The sequence below is a fragment of the Lipophrys pholis genome, assembly GCF_963383615.2.
Source record: "Lipophrys pholis genome assembly, chromosome: 9".
In the NCBI taxonomy this organism is placed as follows: domain Eukaryota; kingdom Metazoa; phylum Chordata; class Actinopteri; order Blenniiformes; family Blenniidae; genus Lipophrys; species Lipophrys pholis.
The window spans coordinates 25,554,287-25,576,369 of record NC_137639.1 but is presented as its reverse complement, the minus strand read 5'-3'; the positions used below and the strand labels follow the sequence as shown (position 1 = coordinate 25,576,369).

Genomic DNA, 22,083 nt, shown 5'->3' with positions numbered 1-22,083 from the left:
AATGCCCTTTCTCCAGATTTCCTACAAACATTTCACCTGCAGTGTTATCCATGCAGACGCATTTTACGAGATAATTTAAATAATTAGAGATCAAGCAGTGCCAAAATTTGACGCAAGCCCATTAAAGATACTCCCTCTGTCTAAGAGAATGTGTTGGGGGAGGGGTGGACATGTAGCTGGATGTGTCTGGCGCAGATTTCCCATCCAAGCGAAAACCTCCAAGAAGCTTTCGAGATTAACGCCTCTGCTACTGAGAACGACTCTGGGCGTTGACGTATTTTGAGACACAAAACGTGGCTCTGCAGAAATGATTTGTGGAGAACTGAACGCACGCTGGAAACAGGGGCGCGCACTGGCGCGCACTGGAAAGCCAATCGTACACGCGCAAAAAGAAGGAACTACTTTGGGGTGCTTTCACTGGGGAGGGTGGGGTTCATATAAGGAGTTTGTGTTTTTTTTTTTTAAAACTCCCCCCCAAAAAAAAAAAAAATAGGGGGAGAAAAAATGTGTAAATAAAGCAGCTCCTGCCCCCGGAATGAGGCGTTACCTCTCAGACATTCTCGATCAATCACAGGGGACAGTGGCTTCTTTTGATAAAAGCCCCAAATTGTCATTGGGCAGATGCAATCATGTGACAAGCCACACAGTCTAATTCCGACCATGTCCTCATGGAAGCAATAGTTTATGGCACAGAGGTCTCCCTCCGACTATAACCCGTTAAGTAGTTTATGAAAGTAAACTGCTTATTAATTTTTATGATTTCTGGCCCCTCTGCATTAACTTAGAATCGGTGGTTCGTTCCGAGACCAAGGAGGAGGAGATGAATTACGAATTTGGGCGAGAAAGTGGTTTTATCAACAGCCAGCCGTCGCTCGCCGAGTGCCTGACTTCCTTCACTAACCCTGTCGGTGATGCGTTTCAAAGTTCATCAATCAAGAGCTCGACACTGATTCCTCCTCCTTTTGAGCAGACCATCACCGGCCTCAATCCGAGCGTCCACCCACGCCACAGCCGCTGCAAGCAGGCTCTGAAAGGCTGCAGCCCGCTGCAGGCTGCGTCCCCCCCGGAGTACCCGTGGATGAAGGAGAAGAAAAGCATCAAGAAGACCCCGGCTTCTTCTTCTTCTTCTTCTTCCTCCTCTTCCTCCTCCGCCGCTGCTCCTGCAACGACGGTTGACTCCTCTCCACTCTACTTCTCCCCCCAAGGCAAGACATGATGATTTATAACCTCCATGTAAAAAAAAAAGGGGGCTTCTCATTGTGTGAGGATTCCCCCTCTGCATGCATGCATGGAGCTGCACCCCGGGCCTCGCGCAACGTGGGCGTCCCCTTATAAGCCAGTATAGGATTTTGATTTAAGCATGCGTAATCTCATCAAGTAACGCACTGACTTGTGATGCTGTGTAAGAGTGTTAATGTTTGACAGTAATGGAGAGTGATAGATTATTCTTACACGGGCCAGCAGCTGGCATGTTCATTAATCTTCACCCTGCGTCCTGTCCTGTCCACGCAGACCCATCATATTCTGCCTGGGCGCCATAAATCTCTCAGTCCTGGTGCGCGGCGGCCACAGGTTCCAGCGCCCCGCACACAACTGTGTTATGATGGAAAGCAATGTCGTGATTGAAACATTTGTTGTTTTGTAGGTTCACCTGAAGGAGCAGAGGGTGTTGTTGGTGGAGGTGTGGGGGTCTCCAGGAGGCTAAGGACCGCGTACACGAACACTCAACTTCTGGAGCTGGAGAAGGAGTTCCACTTCAACAAGTACCTGTGCAGACCCAGGCGGGTGGAGATAGCGGCGCTGTTGGATTTAACGGAGAAGCAGGTGAAGGTGTGGTTCCAGAACCGGCGGATGAAGCACAAGAGGCAGACGCACAGCAAAGAGAACCGGGACTGCGAGGGGAAGTACGCGTGTCCGGAGGACGAGTTGGGGCCGGAGGCGGCGGAGGGAGACGCAGGGGCCGGGACGCTCCTGGAGAGGGAGAGGTATTTCCACCAGAATACCTTGACTTCACAGCATTGTCACAACGGGCACAATGCGGGGAACCAAAGCCCGGCTGTTGCTCCTTTGAGCAGCAATGAGAAAAATCTGAAACATTTTGCAAACCCGACACCCACCGCTCCAATGTGCGTGGCAACAATAGGCCCGGACAATGATTCCTCCCCGGGCCTGGACGTCTCTTTGCAGGATTTCCACGTTTTCTCTTCCCCGTCGTCTTTTTCACCCAGTTTGTCAGATACAACACAAAGTCCCCTTCCTCTGTCGTCCGAAACGTTTGACCTTTTCTCAGAAACACTCACAACAATCGACCTGCGAAATCTAAGTTACTAAAATGTTTATTACTGACGCCATGTAATTTTTTTTTATTTTATTTAAATTTCTTATTAGCGTGGGGGCAAAATTATTGTCTCGATCTCAGAAATAAGGTAAGTTGAAAAATAGAACAAACTGTTTGGAAAGCTGCCGGAGGACATTGCGTTTATTTTTATATGGATTTCAACTATAACTGAGCACAATATTTTTCTTGAAATAAAACTTTACATTGCTTGTATTCAGCTGCACTGTCTTATTTCACAAGACTATAAAGCTTATTGATTTTTTTTTCTATGAACACATAAAATATATGCTTTAGAATATCAGTTGTAAAATTAGAAAAACAATCCATTAAGCCAAACGTTTAATATTCAGGACAGTTTAATTGAGATTTCTCTAAAATCATCCAATGAAATGCAAATGAAATACAATTGGAACTAAATGTTTATGTAATTTTTTTTCCACTTTTCATAGCTGAGATTTCTCCAGTTGCCGTGTTTCTGTGTCTCTCTCTGGACAATAAAACGAGAACACGGAAAGAGACAAAGAGAGATTCATTGCCTCTGCATGTTTAAACCCAGAAAAAGAAAATTTGCCGTGAGAATTGCCTGCTAGGAGTCCCAGGCCAAAAGCTACGACTTTTCTTGGCTTTCTAATTAAATTTTATTGCCTATAAAACTCACAGGACCGAGGGTGCTTGTTTATAGCCTGATCCGCAATGTTATACAATCTCTTAGAATTAAGAATCTCACCCTGCCCCATGGTGGATCTCTCAGCTTTTTAAATAATAATTTAAAATCATCTTAAGGCTCATTCAAAGCTATGGGGGTGAAATATTATAGTTATTATTAGAATTTATTTTATCCCAATTTGACACATAAACATAAATCTTTTTTAACTACAATACAACCAATCTTCATTCAAATAATTCAATGCTCATATTTATTGGTCCCATTCATTTGAAGAATATCACAATAAAATTGACATAAATGTAATTTCAAGCTAACTTCATGCATTTTCTTTAGAGGCATTTCCACAAGGACCAGTTGATTCTGGGCTCACCACAGAGATGTGATAGCAGCAGTGTAACAACAGTTGCTTGTGTGAGACACTATGGGTTGATTAAAAAAAAAAAGATTAAGACAATTATTCTGCTGTGGCTGCAGATATCAGTGCATACTGCCAGGACCACACTGCTGGTCTAAAACATTAATGGCATTATTATAATTGTTATGTGAGGTTATAAAATAGTTTCTAAACAGCTTGGTTTCTGGTTGACGATGACTGTGCATTCCTTTGAAATAAGGTGAAAGTATTCAAAGGCTCATAGAAACCCAAAGAAAACAGATTAAGTACTCAATCACATGGTATCCCTTGAACTTTGTCAGCATCACAGGTTAAACTAACAGTAGATATCTGTTTTTATGTCAAATAAATAATTCTGCACAGTTCGACTATTTAAGAAAGAAAACCAATAAATTTAATCCAAACTTTCTTTGAACGGTGGACCTCTCTGTGTGAGACTAACTTCTTTGGTTTGACCTAATGACAGGCAAGTAGATGGTGCTTCAAGAGAAACTAGATCCAGCTCTGTCAGAAGATCCCTCCCTCCACCAAAGCACACACAGAGGTCAGAGGTCAATCCGGCTCTCCTTGCCTCTCCACACTGGGAGGAACTACTGCCAGGTCAGGAGGGGGTCAGTTTTTCAGTGACCAGTGTAGCTGGAGCTTGTGAGGAGTCCAATGGCTGCACAGCTAAAAGGAAGTGACATCAGAATGTTTTCAGAAAGGTTAGCAAGTTAGGTTGAGATTAAACTTCAGTTGTATCATGGAGCAGTGTACTACAGCATACTCAAGTACTGCTGAGTGCTAAGTTCTAATGTGATTTCTAATAAAAACATGACATCTCATTGTTTAGAAAGGACTGAAAATAAAACAGCTTATGGTTTAATTTTGAACCCTGCGCTCTTTAGCCTCGTGGAGCTCTTCAGTTTCTGCAGTGGCTCCTTGACATAAAAAATAGTATTTACATTTTTGTTTAATTTTCAGTCCTTTTACATGCAAACAATGATTCAAAATGACTTTTTTTTTTGTTTAATATGTAAAATGTGGCATTCAAAGCAATTTGTTTCAGTATACACCTCATAAAGAGACGGGCACAACATTTTACTCTGCAGGTGATAAATGTGGAGTTTGTAAATCCAACCATGAAAAAAATCCAAAAAAACCAAGAGTTTTGAAAGAAAAATAGAACATTCATTTCAATGTGGACGGACAAAAGATGCATATCATATGTTCAATATGTGGAGAAAATTAGTCAGACAAAAATAATATTACAGTGCAAAACAGCTAAAAACAGTGATAAAATGTCAGTGTCGCTCTTTTGTTACATGGATGCAAGATAAACTGTGTTGATAAAACGGTTTCCAATAGTTCATTCTTTGAAATACTTATTCATTGGAGATTTAATTCCTTAATCATATAAGATAGTGTAACTATCCATCCATCCATTTTTTTCCGGTTTATTACTTTTCAGGTCGCGGGGGTGGCAGTCTGAGCACTGTCACCCAGATCACATTGCACCGATTAAGAACCTTTCCTGCGGGTGGTGAGCCCACGGGAAGGTGGCGCCCAGTATAGGACATGAACCCACTACCTTGAGATTGCGAGTCTCATGTACTACTGACTGAGCTGGCCGGGGCTATAGTGTAAATATGTGCCACTTAAATCTAATAGAAGAAGAAGAATTTAACACGATTCCCAAATTGTATAGTTCCTGACAAAGAAAATCCCCAAAACTAATTTGGATATGTTTCTCATTGTTTCATTTCAGTAAAAGATTGGCTGAACAGTTTAGGAACCATTTTGTACCATATAATATATACAAAACCAGTTTAATGTGCACAGTGAAGACTGTGTGTTTCTATTGTAATATTTTATAATATATACCAATATATAACATAATTTCAAATTAACCATATGAATCAGGTGCTCTCACAGGGAAAGAAAAGATGCGTTCCCAAAGCAAGATAAAAACAAAAAAATTTGAGAAATATGGTCACCACTTGCCCGATAAAGGTTCAAAAGCTGTTATCTTCAAACTAATGTGTCTTTGCAGATGGCAGCATGGTGATGTAGGGGTTAGCAGTTTGGCTTCAGTGCTGAGTTTGCATGTTCTCCCTGTGGGTGTGTGTGGGTTATACTATGGCTTCTTCCCACAGCAAAAAATATGTCTTTGAGGTTAGTTGGCGAATTGCCTATAGGTGTGAGTGTGTGAAGTTGTTTCTCTGTGTTCGCCCTGTGATGGATTCACAGTCAACTGGGATCCATCCAGCAACCTTAAGTTGAATAAAATGCTATACAAGTTGGATGTTTGGCTTCTTTGAGTTATGCTCTAGTTATTTCTTCTATCACTTTGAATAAAATAAAATAATAAAATAATAAAAATCAACATTTCTGTTTTACTTCCAGTTGTACACTGAACCGTTGCAACACATGCTCCATATCCTCTGAGTGTATCAGGTGTGGACAACACCTGCAGCTCTAGTAAAAATGTGAAACTCTACACAAACGCCTGTCAGCTTTGCTCTGACATCTCCGTCTCATTCCTCCACAATAACAGGCTATACTCTTCAAAGGCTCACTCTTTTAAACTGGATTGGGTGATACTGCCTGTCAAAAGATAATTAATAAATGACTGACATCTTTATAAAACAATGTCGCAAATGTGTTTTTCTCCCTTGAAAACACCTGGAGGTTGACGCCCCTCCTGGTGTAAGGAGGGAGTATTTTAGTTGCCAGCAGGGCTGCAATAAATGAGGTGTAAATTGTGTTTGTCAAATGAATTCAAACGTGCCAAAAAACAACAGAAAATGTGTTGTAGGAGTAAACCAGAGCATCAGAAGATGAAGCACAGACTCTGCTTGACATCCTGACAGTAAAGACTATAAGAAAGCTGGCACAGAAACAGCCAACACGGTATTATATAATTGACTTTTCACCTATTAACGATCCTAGTTTGGATTTAGTGTTGACATATCCATAAACTCCAACTGCTTGCAACAATACATAAAAAGTCTCTAATGTGTGGAGTGAGTCACTCACAGCGGTGCCAAAGAAATATGATGTGAAATCAATCAAAGATATGATCATGGCGATATGCTTGGACTTTAATATTGCGTAAAAGCGCCATTAAAGCGTCAATAAACTGCCTCCGGTGGCAGTCAAAACAAGAACAAGGACCAATAAACGTCAGCGAGTGTGCAAAGCGCGTTTCTGGAGCTGTGTTGATGCAAATAAATAATTAGCAGAATAACTTCCGTGTGTGTGCTCTGGAGCTGCTTCCGTATCAGGCGGACCAGAGTCTCCCTGCTGGCCGCGCGTAACGACGCTCCGGGAGGTCAACTCTGCTCAACCATGCGCGCTATTCCCGACGAGGTAACCACGCTCATCTCAGGTAAAAAAAATATAAATAATACCAACACGGTACAATCTGTTTTGTGTATATCCGTGTACGATTGATGGTTTTGTTACCAGATAGTTTTATAGTTCAAAAGTTCAGATTCAGCTGGAACAGAAGCGTTTTTGTAAAAGAGGAAGCACAGAGTCTCTGTTTGGTCCACTCGAGTCTTCAGCTGTGCAGACTGTTGTTCACGCAGAAACGTTCACACACCTGCACATACATGTTCAACAACTGCAGTTAGACGGGCCTTTGACCCAGGATTTAGACTGAACATTTACAAAACTGCGTTCATAAAGTTTATCTTTGCTTCTCGGAGCAGATTACAAAGTAAGTTAGCAGGATAGAAACCATTATTTAATCAGTTCCCAGCTCACTTGCACTCACGTTTTGAAGGAGCTTCCATAGGGTTTGTTTTTAATCATCTTCAGATTTCATTATGTTAAGATTATGGAAGCCAATCCATCAGTTCCAGGACTTATAGTTCTTCTAAAACACCATCTGTATGTTTGGGGATATTTTCCCCTGCTGCAGAATCAATTTCAAGCCAACCAGACACCTTCCGGTTGGTATTGGATAAATGTCATCCTAGTACATCAACCCCATACTTCATCACAGTACTTTATGGGAACTGTTGTACTTCCAAAAATATAGTGGGCCATTTGGCCAACACACGTGTGAATGTTTAATGCGATGTTTTTGTTTTAGAGCTTGAAAATTTCCTCTCCGATGGCTTGAAGGGAGAAAATCTAAGCAAGAAGGCAAAAGACAAGAGGGAAAACTTCATCAGAAGAATTAAAGATGTCAAGCTTAGGTATTTCTGTCTGCACCACAGGTCAATTCTTCTCTTTAAGGTTCAGTCACTTGATCATAAAAATACATGTTTCTATCTTCCCAACAGTTTCCCGCAAGATTTCAAGGAGAAAAGTGAGTTTTTTCTTTGTTGAATCATCCTAAACTTCAGAGTGTAAAGATGTCGCCCCATTGGCATGGAATGATCCAGAAAAGAATACAATTGAAATATGTTATTAATCCCAGAAGTAAAGTCTTTATAGTGTTGCTCCACACAGTAGAAATTTACTGTAAATAGAAATAAAATAATAGGTAAATGATTGAACTATAAATGAATACAGTATGTACACAGTGGAGAGCTTGATAGTAAAACAAAACAGTATTTACAAGAAGAGTCATAAAGTTTGATGGCCACAGGAAGGATGGATCTCCTGTGGCGCTGTGCAGTATAAAAAAAAACAAAGGCAGCCACTAACATATATCATTAATAACTAGACTGCTTTGTTGAAATTGACATTCAATTGTACATTTAGTGTGTCTGGGTTTTCATCTTCCTTTTCTTGGCTTCAGGGAAGTTGATGTGTATGACCTCCTAATCTCTGTTAATGTTACGTTCAGTTCAACCTCTGGTTCTTCTTGCTCTTCATTCATTCAGCATTCAGTTGTTGTGCAGTGAAATTAAAATTCAATCAGAAACATAAAAAGACTAATCCCACAAGGTCGGTTCACTTTACTCTCAGCTTTAAGGTACAATGATGGTTGAGAAATTTACAAAGTGATTGACATCACTTAAAACAAATGACGTGTGTGTGTGTGTGTGTGTGTGTGTGTGTGTGTGTGTGTGTGTGTGTGTGTGTGTGTGTGTGTGTGTGTGTGTGTGTGTGTGTGTGTGTGTGTGTGTGTGTGTGTGTGTGTGTGTGTGTGTGTGTGTGTGTGTGTGTGTGTGTGTGTGTGTGTGTGTTGAACCCCTCCCCCTTCGCTCCCCACCATCACCATTGAAGCTCCACCTCTGGCCTGTGTATCCAAACTTGAGGGTCAGGACTCAAACTAGAGGTCATGACAAAAGTGTAAGAGGCTACAAGGTGATTAGAAGTGTACTGAACAGAAATCATTCAGACTGTTTGCATGTATTCCTCTCAAAGTACCAAATATCTTTTGCTATTAAGGCCTTCACAACTTACCATCCCATGTAAAGTGGATAAAACCCCCGAACTATCTTCCAACAAACCACTCTTGCAACATGCACGTTGGAAACCATTGCGCCTCAGCGTTGCTCCACTTCTCCTTTCCCCAGTAGGTGGAGACGACTCGGATTATGAGGAAGACGTTGACAGCAACAATGATGGCGGGTCGCTGCAGTCGGAGCGCACAGACAAGGATGAGGAGGCTTGCGACGGTAAGCCAAGATCGCAATTAGCGGTTGTCCAGAACCGAGTCGCTGGCTGCTCGCGAGCTGCGGCGCTGTTATCGTAGTGAAAACCCAGCCTTGGCATGAAAACATACAAATCTTTTTGCGTGTGCTCCTGGGAGAAAGTGACTTTGAGTGGCACAATGAGGGAGGAATTCCAACTGTAACTTGGCAACATACTTGAGAAGCAATTTGGGGGCACAACTGCTACTCCCACCGCCTCCGTCGCCCCAGCTCTTTGACAGCTCGAGCATGCTTTATTGCTCTCCACCAGTCTGGAGAATGAAAATGATTGCCGTGGCTGTAGTTTGAAAAAAATAAAATAAAAAATGAAGGGAACACCCCCCCCCCCCCCCCCCCTTTCCCTCGTGTACAGTAGCTGTAATCCTCTGCGCTCCATCAGAACACCGTATGCAAGATATTGTGTTTGCTTTTTCAAATAGAGTATCAAGGAAATCCTTGTGAAATGGAGATTAGGGGACGGGGGTTTATGGGCTGTAAGCAGCTGCCAGTTTTATGGCTGCTCTTTCACACAAAGCAACTTTGACACAGCATTTGAACATTTGCATTGAATTTGCACGGTGCAAGGGAAAGCCTCCTCCAGTGAGAAGAACAACCGTGCTCAGTAAAGTTTCCGTGGCTTTTGGCCCTGCTTTTTAATGTTGACATTGAAATATACGATCACGAATGTCCAAAAAACCCACATGGATTTCTTTTTTTTGTTTTAATGTTTGCATATTAAAACACTGTGAAATATTTGGTCTACAATGATAATGAATTCAGAGAGAGATGATTCTGCCTTCAGTATTACTAATTTTCTTTGGCTTTCCTCAAACTCTTTTTCCAGGTGCCCAGCAGTCCCCACCTGTGGCGGCTCAGGACCTTACATCTGTCTTTAAAGCAGGATATCTGGAAAAACGCAGAAAGGGTTGGTCTTTCACTAATGAAATGCACTCAAGACGGCTCTCCCTTTTTGGGAGACGGGGGGGGGGCTTTAATTTTAAAAAGAGAAGTTGCCTGAGGAGTGAAATATGCAAGCTCTCCAAAAACATTTATTGATGCACTGTTTAGCCTCACAAGGTCTCTTTCAGCTGTGAATTAACTCGAGGCTACTTAATTTCCAGAAGAAAATTACAGCTACATAGGAGGGGGGTGCAGATTATGTAAAATAACTGAAGAACTTGCAGAAGCATTAGTCCAATTGGGACATGTTTTCTGCAATACACAGCTCAAAACAACCTTCAACGCACAACTTGACTTGTCTTTTAGATTGCCGAATGTGTCTCTCCCTTCACAGATCACAGCTTTTTTGGCACCGAGTGGCAGAAGAGGTGGTGTGCTCTGAGCCATCACATCTTCTACTATTATGGCAGTGAGAAGGGTACGACATAATATTTTCCTAATTTATTCACTCCGGCGCTGTCTGACAAGGCTGGATTGGTTATGTCCCAGTTTTTGACAAGTGTTGTGTCTGAACCAGTTAGGCGTGATGATTTTAATTTTCTGTAACCAGACAAGCAACAGAAGGGAGAGTTCAGTATCGACGGCTACACAGTCAAAATCAACACCACCTTGCGGAAGGACTCAAAGAAAGACTGTTGCTTTGAGATTTCGGCTCCGGACAAGAGAGTCTATCAGGTACGCTCGTCTCTTTATGGCGTCTCCGGTGCTCCTCAGGAGCTCCTGCGCTCGATGTACTCTCTAATTGAAAAACAAACGTGGGCTTGAAATACGCCACGTTCAAAACTTGGCGCAGCATGTGTGTACATGCACTTAAATAAATCATTATTTCATCCATTTTTGACACTGCTGCCTTTGCAATGGCTCACTCCGACGCGCATATTTAATGAGTCTAAATGAGAGTGCCTAACATTCAGGCGCCTCCATGTGGAACATTTTACTATGCATAAATGCAGTATTATTTGTTTATGTTAATTAATATATGTTGGACCACTTATTGCACTGACTGCAGTTCTCACTTCTTTCCTCTCTCATCACAGTTTTGTGCGTCATCAGTCAAAGAGGCGGAGGAATGGGTGAAACAGATAGACTTTGTCTTGAGAGGTTTGAATATTTGAAATCATTAAATCAGTTTGTTATGCTTCTTAATATCATCCGCACACATTTTTCTTTCTTAATCATTGCAAAGCCAAATATCAACAAATATTTCCCAATGAGTTTGAAGAGAAAAATGTGGGGAAGAAAACGGATGAGTCTCTTTGTTTATGCGTGAAAACAAACTTGTTATTCTGTTTGCAGACATGTCGGGCATCATCCCAGAAGACGACGATGAAACGGAGACGTACGATGATGTTGGACAAATAACCGATTCACACGAGCCGATCGATGAAGACATCTATGAAGAGCTCCCTGGTTCGATCACTAATTCTCATATCTGTCAGGCTGCAGATCATGAACAAATGCCACAAATCTCTCTGGTTTCATTTTGTTTACATCTGCATCGGTCCTCTAATTGGAAGGAGCTCTGTTTGTACTCCTAAGCATTCCTCTCCCGACACTCTTCCCTGTACAGATGAAGAACCCCCGACAGTAAAACCTCCTCCAAAGGTCGATCCATCGAGCAAACCCACTCCTCCTCCTGCTCCAGGTACGCTGCAGACTGTTTCTTAAACGAGCGAGCGGCAGATTTAGACTATGAAACACTAAAACATCTCTGCTCTCATTCTTGGTTTTTGTTTCTTCATTGCAAATACATTAAAAAGTCGAAGTGGCAATGAGGAAGATGAAGCAATAGAGGAAGTTCTTGCAACTGAACGTTCGCACAATGCTGGAAATAAACTTAAGAAGGCCAACTTCCTTTTTACAATAAGTTGCATGTTAGAGATACAAAAGTACAAAAATACTGTCACCAAAATCTGCGTCTCAGCTGGTTGTGTGAAAGGTTATGATTATCTAATATCACAGAAAGCCGTCGGAGTGGCTTCTTCTAATGAGAATATTCCCATCACAAAAGAAATACTAAAGTACTCACATTGTTCTAATTTAGTAGTTTTTTTTGGCACAGGTGTTGGTAATTTTACTCATACTTGAGGACAGTTAATAGTCTATTCTACTATTAAAAGCCAAGAGCTCTATTGAGTTCAACAATTTTAAGTTGATATTCAATCCTCCTGATCTGCAATTTTTGTAGACAACAACTTGAGAATTTTCCCAATTTATATCTACATTTATTTACATGACATGTTTTCCAATATACTTTATTGTTTGTGAGAAATGTAACTTGATTATGGGGATATATTATATAGGTGACTTGATTTAAATTGCTATCCATGCCACTTTTGACAAATTAGTAAAAGATTGTATGATTAAACAAGGAACATACCTTATATTATTATTATTATTATTATTATTATTATTGTAGTATTTTTAACAATAGTAACATTCAAGCAATCTAACAGTGAGGACAATGAGGACAAATTTTCAGTACTTCTTTGCTTTTGCTAATTAAACTACATGCGACACACTGATGTTTCTATCATACAGTCAAACACAATGTTTATATTTTCCGAGGTCTTCCTTTGAGGTGTTTCACTACTTAATTCTGTTTACCTATGGGAGCATTTATTTATTCTCAGATTATCAGTTCTTTGGGCGGACATCACCAGCGCCTAAAACCTGCTTCAAACTATTGTTTAGTGGGAAACTGAGAAGAGGCTCAGGATGCCATCAAATATCAGTGGACTTTAGGCTCTCTGTTGCCTCCTGTTGGTTTTGCTCCATACTAACAACTCTGCATCACAAGCGTGTTCTTAACATGTAGCACATCATGTGTCATCACCTCATCACCTGTTTTCTCCATTCAGTTGATAAGAGCACCGACTATCAGAACTACTACCAGGGCTTATGGGATTGCGTGGCGGACCAACCAGACGAGCTGACTTTCAAACGTGGAGACGCCATCTACATCCTGAGCAAGGTACGGGTGAGGGAACCCCGGCTGTCAGTGGGAAGATGTCCATGTGTTTCTCTGTTGTTTTTATTTAGGAGGCATTGTTGGGTCAGAATAAACTCAAACTCAGCTGTAATGCAAAAGTTTGAGATGTGGTTGTGCTGCTCTCAGACCACCTGACGTGAGATCTTTCTCAGGCCTCAGAGGAGCTGATTATTCAGATCCTTTACTGGCAGCATCTGGCTCACCGCCTAGAGGTGTGCGGCTGATGGTAGGAGGCAGACCGCTCGAGGTTCTCTCTGACGGGGATTGGTTGTGTCACAACGGAAACGGTTTTAGTGCCGCGGGCGAAGGCTGGGCTTAGCTGGCACACGGAGCCGTTCCATCACTTCCATCTGGACTGTTTCAGCACGCTGTCGCTGCTGCCATGCCAGGCGGCGAGCAGCCCTCGGGCCACACACCTCTCAGACGTCTCTCTCACCTCGCCAAATAGGAATGTGTGTTCTCAGGAAGCCCGGGGTTAGTCCGCCACTCTGTACCGAGCAGGTGAGGACGTGTAGTGGACGCACAATTTCCGAGGCTTGTCAGTAGGCCCGGGCGGGAGAACTGAGGAGCCGTTCTTCACCTTAATTATGCAACTGAACAGGAGCCCTTTTGTATTTACCTGCTTCCCATGAAGACAGAGTTGGATTTTGTTCTGTATTTTCTTTAAGTCATTTGACACAAAATTTGAAAGGTGATTTTTATACTTGTGCAGGTTCATGTCAAAATCTGTGGTTTTAGTGAAAATCGCACACGAGGAAGAAAACGTGAGATGCTCCTCATCCAGTTTCCTGTCTGATTTGGTTTCTATGGCGCACACCATCAAATGCAACGTGCTGCAGTCAATGGGCCTTTTTCAAATTCAAGTCTGCCATCTAGTGGTGCTTAACTGTATAACATAGAAAATGTTGGTTAAAAGTTTCTGTTTTATATTGTTACGACTTGCAGCAGGAAAACTAACTTCTCTAAATATTCAGAAGTGTTTGGAATGGAAAGAAACTATATATTTTTTGGGTTTGGGAGAGTTCTCATACGACATATCCAATGAAGTCTTTATCTTTTCTACTCTTTGTAGGGTAAGACAAAAGGAGGAAAAATTTCACTTTCAAGGATCTGAAGACTTTTAATCTTTTGCCATTTTATTTTAGAAATCACACAACTGATTTAATACATGATTAGAATGGTGGAAGTCTTTGTGACCAACCAATTGATTGTCCCTTCGGCCTTAATGGAAGGACGCAAATGCACAAAGCAGACAGACCTCTCAATGCTCATTGACCAAATGCCTGTTTATTACTCCTTCTCGGTGTGTGGAAAAGGACCAAGAATCAAGTTGCCCTTTCACTTAGACTGGGAGTGCCATTAGCTGAAACCTTGGTGTTGGGGGTTGTGGCCTGCTGCGAGGGCAATGACCATAAAACCTGTCTGGACTGCAACAGCCAGCTGCAGCTAAAGGGGCAGCCGACTCCTTCCACCCCCCCTCTGCCATCGCTCCCTCCTTCGCCATTCTCCTTTCTCCCTCTTCCGTGCATCCCTCCCCCATTCCCCAGCCCAGAAATAGCTGTAGTCTTACAGCTGCAAGACCCCCCAGTCAGAACCTGTGTGCTGATTAAAAGACCTGAGCGAGGGAGACTGCTATGTTCAGATTTGCCATGCAACCCTCATTACCCGCCCCCCCCAATATACTCACACACCTGTCTTCTCTATAATTGCAAATCTAATCGAGAGATTGAAGGCGGTGCATAATAGAAAACTGAATATTGTTTCTCCTTAAAAGAATTTCTGCAAGTGCGATGCACCAGGAGCCTCTTCAATGTCAGAAGTAATAAGGTTCCATGACAGTGGGTTTAGTTAGTGTAGAGTGTTTGGGTTAATGTGTGTGTGGTGTCATTAGTCATCCACAGCTCCATATATGTGCTCAATGTTGTGTCCAGCATGCGCTCAAGCATGACTTATTTGTCATCCAGCCAACTGCACAATGAGGTGTTGCTCTTTTCAAAGGCTTGTGGCAGGAAGTCATAATGTACACACACACACACACACACACCCCTCTTGTCAGTGTGGTATATTATCCTCGGGGGCCCTGTGATGAAATGTCATTTTCATCATGTGACATTGATAAAATTGATGTGACACTTACTGTTTGCCTCTTGTAGTTATGTACACGTTATAATGCCTAATCTGTGCTTAATAATTCAGATGATTAAATGACGCGGCTCCATTCAAATCATCTGACTGTGGAGTTATGACTTGAGTACCTCTTTATCTGACGTGATGAATGACCCATCACCAGACGACTGTCGGTGTTTTGCCCCGTGCCATTGTTATTGTAATCTTCCCGTGTCCGATGCGACCACACGATCACTTACATCCATTACTGTGTCCTGAGAGTAACTGGACACAGATGTGGCCCCTCGTTGTCCCCGGGTCTGAAACGTTGTGCAGGTTCGTCTTTTCTCAGCCACGCCAGAACGTGATCTCCAGTGTTGATTCATGACCCGGGAGGACTTTGATGTGAGGTCAAGCCCTCGTCCGAGAGAGGGAGAGGGAGAGAGGGAGAACGGGGTTGTTCTCTTGTCTCAGATCTCTCCTCAGTGTCTTCCTCACATCTCAGCATGCTGACAGCCATTTGGAGCTATTACTCGTCGTGCTGTGACAGATTTATGCGTGATGAGCGCTTTGCACACTGAGGGTTTTTTTTTTTTCTTCTCTCCTGTGTGGAGTTTAAGGGTGTGTGTGCAATCTCAAAATTGACACCAGGTAGAAAAGCATGAGAAACAAAGTGTGTAATGGCAAAACTAGATGGGACAGTGCAGAAAATAGCTGAAAATTGCGGTAACTTGTTAAAATAGCAAGTAGAGTGCTGAGAGTAATTTGTTCTGCTCGTTACCAGTGCTAATCCTGGCTGCTAATTGCTGATTACCAGAGGAGAGATAACCCAGCCTTGTTATTTCCTTGTTTTTAACTCTGTTGTTTCCAGGAGTACCAGAGCTTCGGCTGGTGGGTTGGAGAGAAGAATGGAGCAATCGGTATTGTTCCCAAAGAATTTCTGATGGAGCTGTACGCCCTGTAAATACATCTTATGTGCAACGTTAAGACCTCATGACTGCAAGTCTTAATGTACAACTAGAACAGTGAAATATTTAAAGAGTTGTCGTCATTGCAAGAAACTAATAATCTAATTTTGATAGAAACTCACCTGAGTATTTTACTTAACTGCACATTCTACTGTCTGTTTTTATTTATATTCTGTACAAGGTTAATTTTGACACCCTTTCCTTCAACATTTCACTTTTTGACAATTTCGATGTTTGCAAATGTTGAAATTAATAAATATTTCAGCATAGATGTGGTACTTGTGCATGTTTTGTTTTTTTTAATTGTTTAACTTCTTGTAAAACCACAAGGTGGCAATAGAGTCTCTTCAAAGGTCATAGTTGATTTCTGTGACGCTGCATGCAGACTTCACCATATGGCAGTTAAAAAAAAATAAAAAATCATTTTGTATTGCTGCTCAAGGCAAGGCAACTTTATAATAGCATAATTCAACCTGAATCGATTCGAAGTGCTTTGCATTGACTTTTTATATTAATACAGAGTAATATGAAAAAAATAAGACAAAAGCATGAAATAATTCCAAAATTATAACAGACTTTAATAAAAGATTTAAAGTCTTTATTTACTGGAATTCTGCAGTAAAATGTGTCTGAAAGGTTAAAAGAAGGATTTAAAATAACTGTTAGAGCTTTCCAGCATTGTTTCGTGAGGACAGAAAGCAGGTGTCATCCAGAAGATGTCGGAGATCTACGATTTATAAGGCAGCAGAGGATCAGAAGTGTATTTTGGGTATAAACCTTCGCAGTACTCGGTCAACCAATAGTAATCCTTTGAAGTTGTGATTGAAATTTTAGGGCTTGAAATGTCTCATGATGTGAAGAAACCTAAATGAACTGCATTGAACATGAAACTAAAGGAAGATTATCAGGAGGAAAGAATTCAAAAACCTGCATGATGGAGGTTCGGCGAATTGTCTCGTGAGAGGAACAAAGCTTCAAAATGCCTCAACATCCATTCATCTTCTCCGCTGCTTTAACCAACTTAGCTGATCCCATTTGACCGTGAACATCCTGCTCAGGGAGTCACACAATTTCACACACCTATATTCCAAACTATGGGTAATATTATTCACCAGTTGACATCAAATGCAAGCTTCTGGAACAGTGTTCAGTAATATTGTTCAGGGTGGTTATTGTCAAAGGCAGCAAACCAAATATATATACATGATATTTTCATGTAATGGGCAAAACAATTATTTATAATGATGTATATATTTGAAAAAAATGAATTTATTCTTAATTTTTTTGTGACTGGCTTCAAAAGGGACACTTTTATGACACCTGGGAGAGTTTGCTGGGCAAAGGATTGCAGCGTGGCAGATGGTTGGCTTCGCTGCATGCCTGAGGTTCACTAATAAGACAGCAACCCACACAGATAGCAGGGTTGCTTATTGCCCTCTGAGGGGCTGTTTGACAGCAGGCGAGGTGGTGTGAGCCGGGCATATTCCGCTGAGGTTACACACATACTGTACATATCTTTTTACAGTCTCCTTACTGAAATATCAAAGTTGTACCACAATTTTTTTTTTATATCTCGCCGTAATACGCTCATTTTCGGTTGGATAAAGACAAAGTGGCCTTGTCAAGGTTTTTCAAGGTTGTGAGAAAATGGGAAGGAAAATGCATTCATTAACCAATAACTCACTTTATCTTTCTCTCTGTCTTCCCTCCATTTTTTTTTCTTGCTCCTGTCTCTCTGTTTTGTTCCCGTTGAGTGATGAGCTGGTCCTCTGTCCTCTGGGTGACATTCAAAGCCAACATAAATCTTGCTCTTTATGGTATAGTGCAACGATAAAGCTTCTCTACTAATTGGAGATGTAATGAATTACCATAATTAGTTATTGAATATACTACGCTGCATATAGAGAAGAAAGTAGGGAGGATATGTTTACAGTAACAATGTGATTTCCAGGGATGATGAAAGTGAATCTGAATTTGTGCAATCCATTTAGGTGAAAAGAGAAGTTGCATGTTTTTGACTGTAGACTTTCACACATAAATATAAATATTTCTTTAATGCTGACATCGTGTGATATTTCCCCCCTTAGAGCCCTCCTTTTAATGTTTGGCAATGGGTTAGGTTGCCAAAGGCAACTAAGGCTAAATATTGCCTCTCATTTTTATGTGCCAATAAAGGATTTCCTTAATGGATGTCAACTTCACCCCCGTCTCCTGTTAGATTTGGACAGCCATATCCCCAGAATATACAGGTCTTTTTTTTTTTTTTTTATTGCAATTTAACATCAAGATATAATGTTTCAAAGATAAATGCCATCGTGTCATTAATCTACTGAGCACTAAATTACACTAATGATACCCGGATATCACTAATTAATACTTTCAACCATAAAGACATGCTTTTATCAGCCAAATATATATAGATTGAGCTGCTGAGTAACAATAAATATAAAAAAAAATGGACTTGCTGATGAAGATGATCGAAGTATAAAACCAATTTCCCTTCAGGACAAAACACATTTGTCGTCACTTTCTTGCTGATATATTGGAATTTCAAATTAATTATTTCATATGCAGGCTGCCAACCATAGCGTGTGTTAGTCCCTTTAAGTTTCTGCATTGACGAACAACTCTGGGTACAATATGAGCACACAATCGTTGCTGATGGTGTCCCATCACCATCATCCTTGGGCTTGATGAGAAGGCTAACAGCTTGATCTATACCACTTAAAGGGGGTAATCTTGATCAAGCTGTCAGCTGTTTCTCCTGCTCTTTAACCAGGTCACTCTGCAATACATCACACCGCGGCATCATAGAGAGTTTCTGTCAGGAATAACAGAGCCTTATTTATGTGGTTTCCCCTGGCATTTTGCTGGAAATGTATTACCTCTCCAACTGGCCCTATGTCAGCATTCCATTAAAGCCTCTTCCCCTCGGTCTAAATCTTTAAATCTGAAATAGACACGTTTTAAATGTAAGTCACTCTTAATTGAGGTCAGTTTCTGTTAACATAACTCATGGCAGATGACAAATTAAGGTTCCCTCATCTGGTTTTGTGACTTTGCGAGAAGACGTAGAGTATTTTAACTGAAGGCTAACAACAATCATGATGGGCAGCTCTGGAAATTCATATTTTTGGGGGGGAATTTCAGGACTACAATTTATGTTCAATTTGGTGATTTTACTATAATGTGTGATATTATGAGCTGCAGACCGAGGTTTGTGGCAGGCCAGTAAATACGGGTCCAGACGGGTCATTTATTACGAGCACCACGCCCACTTCTCTCACATGTTATCAGCGTCTGCTCTCTCTTCTTGTTAATAGCCTTCTGAGAGCTGCAGACAGTGATGTCGAAGGAGGGCCTGTATATCTCCGGAGAAGGAGTCACAAGTGGCTTCGGGGTCCGAAGGTCAAGTATTCTGGCCGCAGAAACAGCACCATCAGCCACCTTACTACCTTAAGCACCCCCGCACCACATCCATGCTGAGATTTCCAACTAATGAAGCTGTTATTGCCGCGAAGAAGCTTGTCATCTCACTCATATGCTGTCGCCCATTCATTGCCGCTGCAAACAGGGCTCGTGTTTCTGCGTGCGAGCTTTGGCAGTCTTGGCTGTCAGAGAGGGTAGAGCTATGTGCTGGCATGTCACTCAAGATAAATCAGGCTTATTGAAGTGACAGGTGTTTGTCCACCTGCTATAAACATCTCCCACACCTCACTCCCACTCCATCTCTTTTGCAGATTATTTATAAGGCAGCAGCCTCTGTAACCTGGCCCTGTTTACTCTCTCGCCGTGGCTGTAATATCAGGTCAGGGCTCCGGAGTTGATTTACTACACTAGTTAGCGAGGTGAGTAATGTCCCCGGGATGGTTTAGGTGGATAGTTTGTAATCACTGGAGGTCAGGGATGCGAGTCATGCTCTAACTGTAATTACAGCTCCTTGTACCCACTTTTCTCAGCAGCTGACTCCCTGCCAGTCCTGTGAAAGCCGACCGGCCGTACCTCAGCTTCTCTTTCCTCCGACATGCTGGTAGTCGTCTTGACCCCCACAGTCAGACCACATTCAGTATCCATCTCAATGTCAAACTCTTTATATAGCCGCTTTTTGTAAGACGGCCCTCTATCAGAGGAACTAACGGTATGAGTTACAGGAGCTTTGCTGAGCTAACTGAGCTACTGGATGGCAGATTGTTGCCATCACTCCTGTTTAGTGTCAGCCTTGGTATGTATCCAAGCAGAGGTCCTGCCAAGCTAACCTGAGCTAATTTAGAGGCTACACAAGGAGCGTCTTCTCACATTGACATGACCACGCCATTAGGTCCGTGGTGAACAAGCACAGAATCATCATTTGGCCCCATTCTCACATTTATTGCTTCATGAAGCACATCATTACGTGTAGGCAATATCTAGAATAGCTCTGTTGTAGACTTGGTGTGGTTAGCACTCTCACATTATAGCAAGAAGATTTCAGATGTTTTGGATTTGGGGCTTTTCAGTGCGGAGTTTGCATGTTCTCCCTCTGCATGTGTGGGGTCTTCTGTTTTCTATCACTGTGCAAAAACATGCATTTGTAGTTTATTCAAGGCAAAACTGCCCATAGGTGTGAAAGTGTGACGGTCTCTCTGTGTGTTTGCCTCGCTCTTACAGTCGACTGGTATCAGCTCTTGTGACCCGAAAATTGATAAAATACTTTAGAAGAAAGAGCGATTGGAAGAATTATAAAATATAAAGATAACCAAAAAACAAAGTAAGAAAAATACTTTTTCAGGTAAGTTTGATTTCAACATGGAAATTTGAATTAGGGAACCTCAAAGAGACAGAAACTTTCCTGTGGTGTATTGGATAATGCAAAGCATCCTTCTCCTATCTGCTTCTTAGTTCTCACACGGAGAGGTTCTCGGTGTGTTCCGGTCTCTTGCACACAGAAGTATTTATACCACTATAAATTGAAACACGCAGACAAGTCTCCAATTATTTCCCTGCAAGTACAAGACTTCTATAACCAATATGCTGCACCAGTGATAATTCAAACATGTTTAATACTTTGATTTGTCTTTTTTTTTTTTTTTTTTTTTTTTATCATCAGTATCAAAAAGTTGCGTCTATATTTTGATTTGGTAAATGTTCACAAAGCATAATGAATAAAAACGAAGATAAGATATGATATAAACAATTATTTCGTCTTGAGATTAGCTAATTATTTTCTACTTCTAATATACTGAATAATAATCAAACTTTTTTTTACAGTAAATTTTTTACGAGCGTCCCTACTGAGGATCTGCACTCAGACATGAACGGATCCAGTTTGCAGAAGACAGCGGAAGTTCTGATCTCACAGAAATATTGAGGAGATCTTTGCAGGGATTCTTTTTTGCGCCAAAAACATCAAGAGTTCAATTACTTGCTCAGATGGTGCTTCAAGTTTAATACCAAGAGTTTAAACATGTAGGACAAACTTCTGTGTCGGACTTTACGCACAATAACCCCCGAAACTGCAGAATTTCACACTCCTAGTTTAGCCCACATCATTTTACGTGCATATTAATGAATTTTAGATAGCCCTATTAATGCACCATGAATAATAATTATGTGAATTCAGGATACTCATTACATATGTATTACATGAGTAGCAGGTGGGGTAATTTGAGTAATTTGTGGCTATATGCAGACATTGGGATGATGGACGGTGTCTGGAGAAGACAAGCTGAGCCGGTCAGTGGATCTACTGCAGAGTAAGGAGATTTAGACTCATCATAAAAGATTTCTCCTTGCCTCTTATTTCACTCGGACATTTTTATGTTTTTTTTATTTTCTACCTCATTGCAGCCGTGAGCTGCCTGCTGATTTACACACACTGGCAGTGAAGCTCAGAGGCCCCAAGAGATGGTGCCCTCTACCCCTCCGTTCCACCCCCCTCTCCTTGTTTCTCCACCCTCTGTTGTCTTCTCATGGCTACCACCTTGCTGAAGTGGGTCTGACCAAAAAGCTCCCCTTCCACTCATTCCTCATCGCTAACAAGACATTCGTCCGACGCGTGACACTAGATGGATAGATACATAGAACAAGAAGATTCGTATTTTAT

General features: G+C 41.5%; 2 protein-coding genes across 3 annotated transcripts; both read left to right on the top strand.

Moving 5' to 3' along the window:
* Positions 1-805: 805 nt before the first annotated feature.
* On the top strand, positions 806-2,331 carry hoxa2b (homeobox A2b; the record flags this gene model as incomplete). The annotated part of the gene is made up of 2 exons (XM_080470811.1): positions 806-1,205; positions 1,646-2,331. The coding sequence occupies exons 1-2, from the start codon at positions 821-823 to the stop codon at positions 2,329-2,331; spliced, it is 1,071 nt and encodes a 356-aa protein (XP_080326937.1). The 5' UTR covers positions 806-820.
* Positions 2,332-6,658: 4,327 nt separating this feature from the next.
* On the top strand, positions 6,659-16,285 carry skap2 (src kinase associated phosphoprotein 2). Of its 2 annotated transcripts, none has more exons than XM_080470900.1 (12): positions 6,659-6,769; positions 7,481-7,586; positions 7,674-7,699; positions 8,859-8,960; positions 9,820-9,900; positions 10,270-10,353; positions 10,486-10,610; positions 10,973-11,036; positions 11,232-11,345; positions 11,506-11,580; positions 12,797-12,909; positions 15,905-16,285. In XM_080470900.1, the coding sequence occupies exons 1-12, from the start codon at positions 6,730-6,732 to the stop codon at positions 15,995-15,997; spliced, it is 1,023 nt and encodes a 340-aa protein (XP_080327026.1). In that variant the 5' UTR covers positions 6,659-6,729; the 3' UTR covers positions 15,998-16,285. The 2 variants fall into 2 exon arrangements, with proteins under 2 accessions (XP_080327026.1, XP_080327027.1); XM_080470901.1 differs by having other exon boundaries at positions 6,677-6,769; positions 8,862-8,960; positions 15,905-16,277.
* The last annotated feature ends 5,798 nt before the right edge of the window (positions 16,286-22,083 follow it).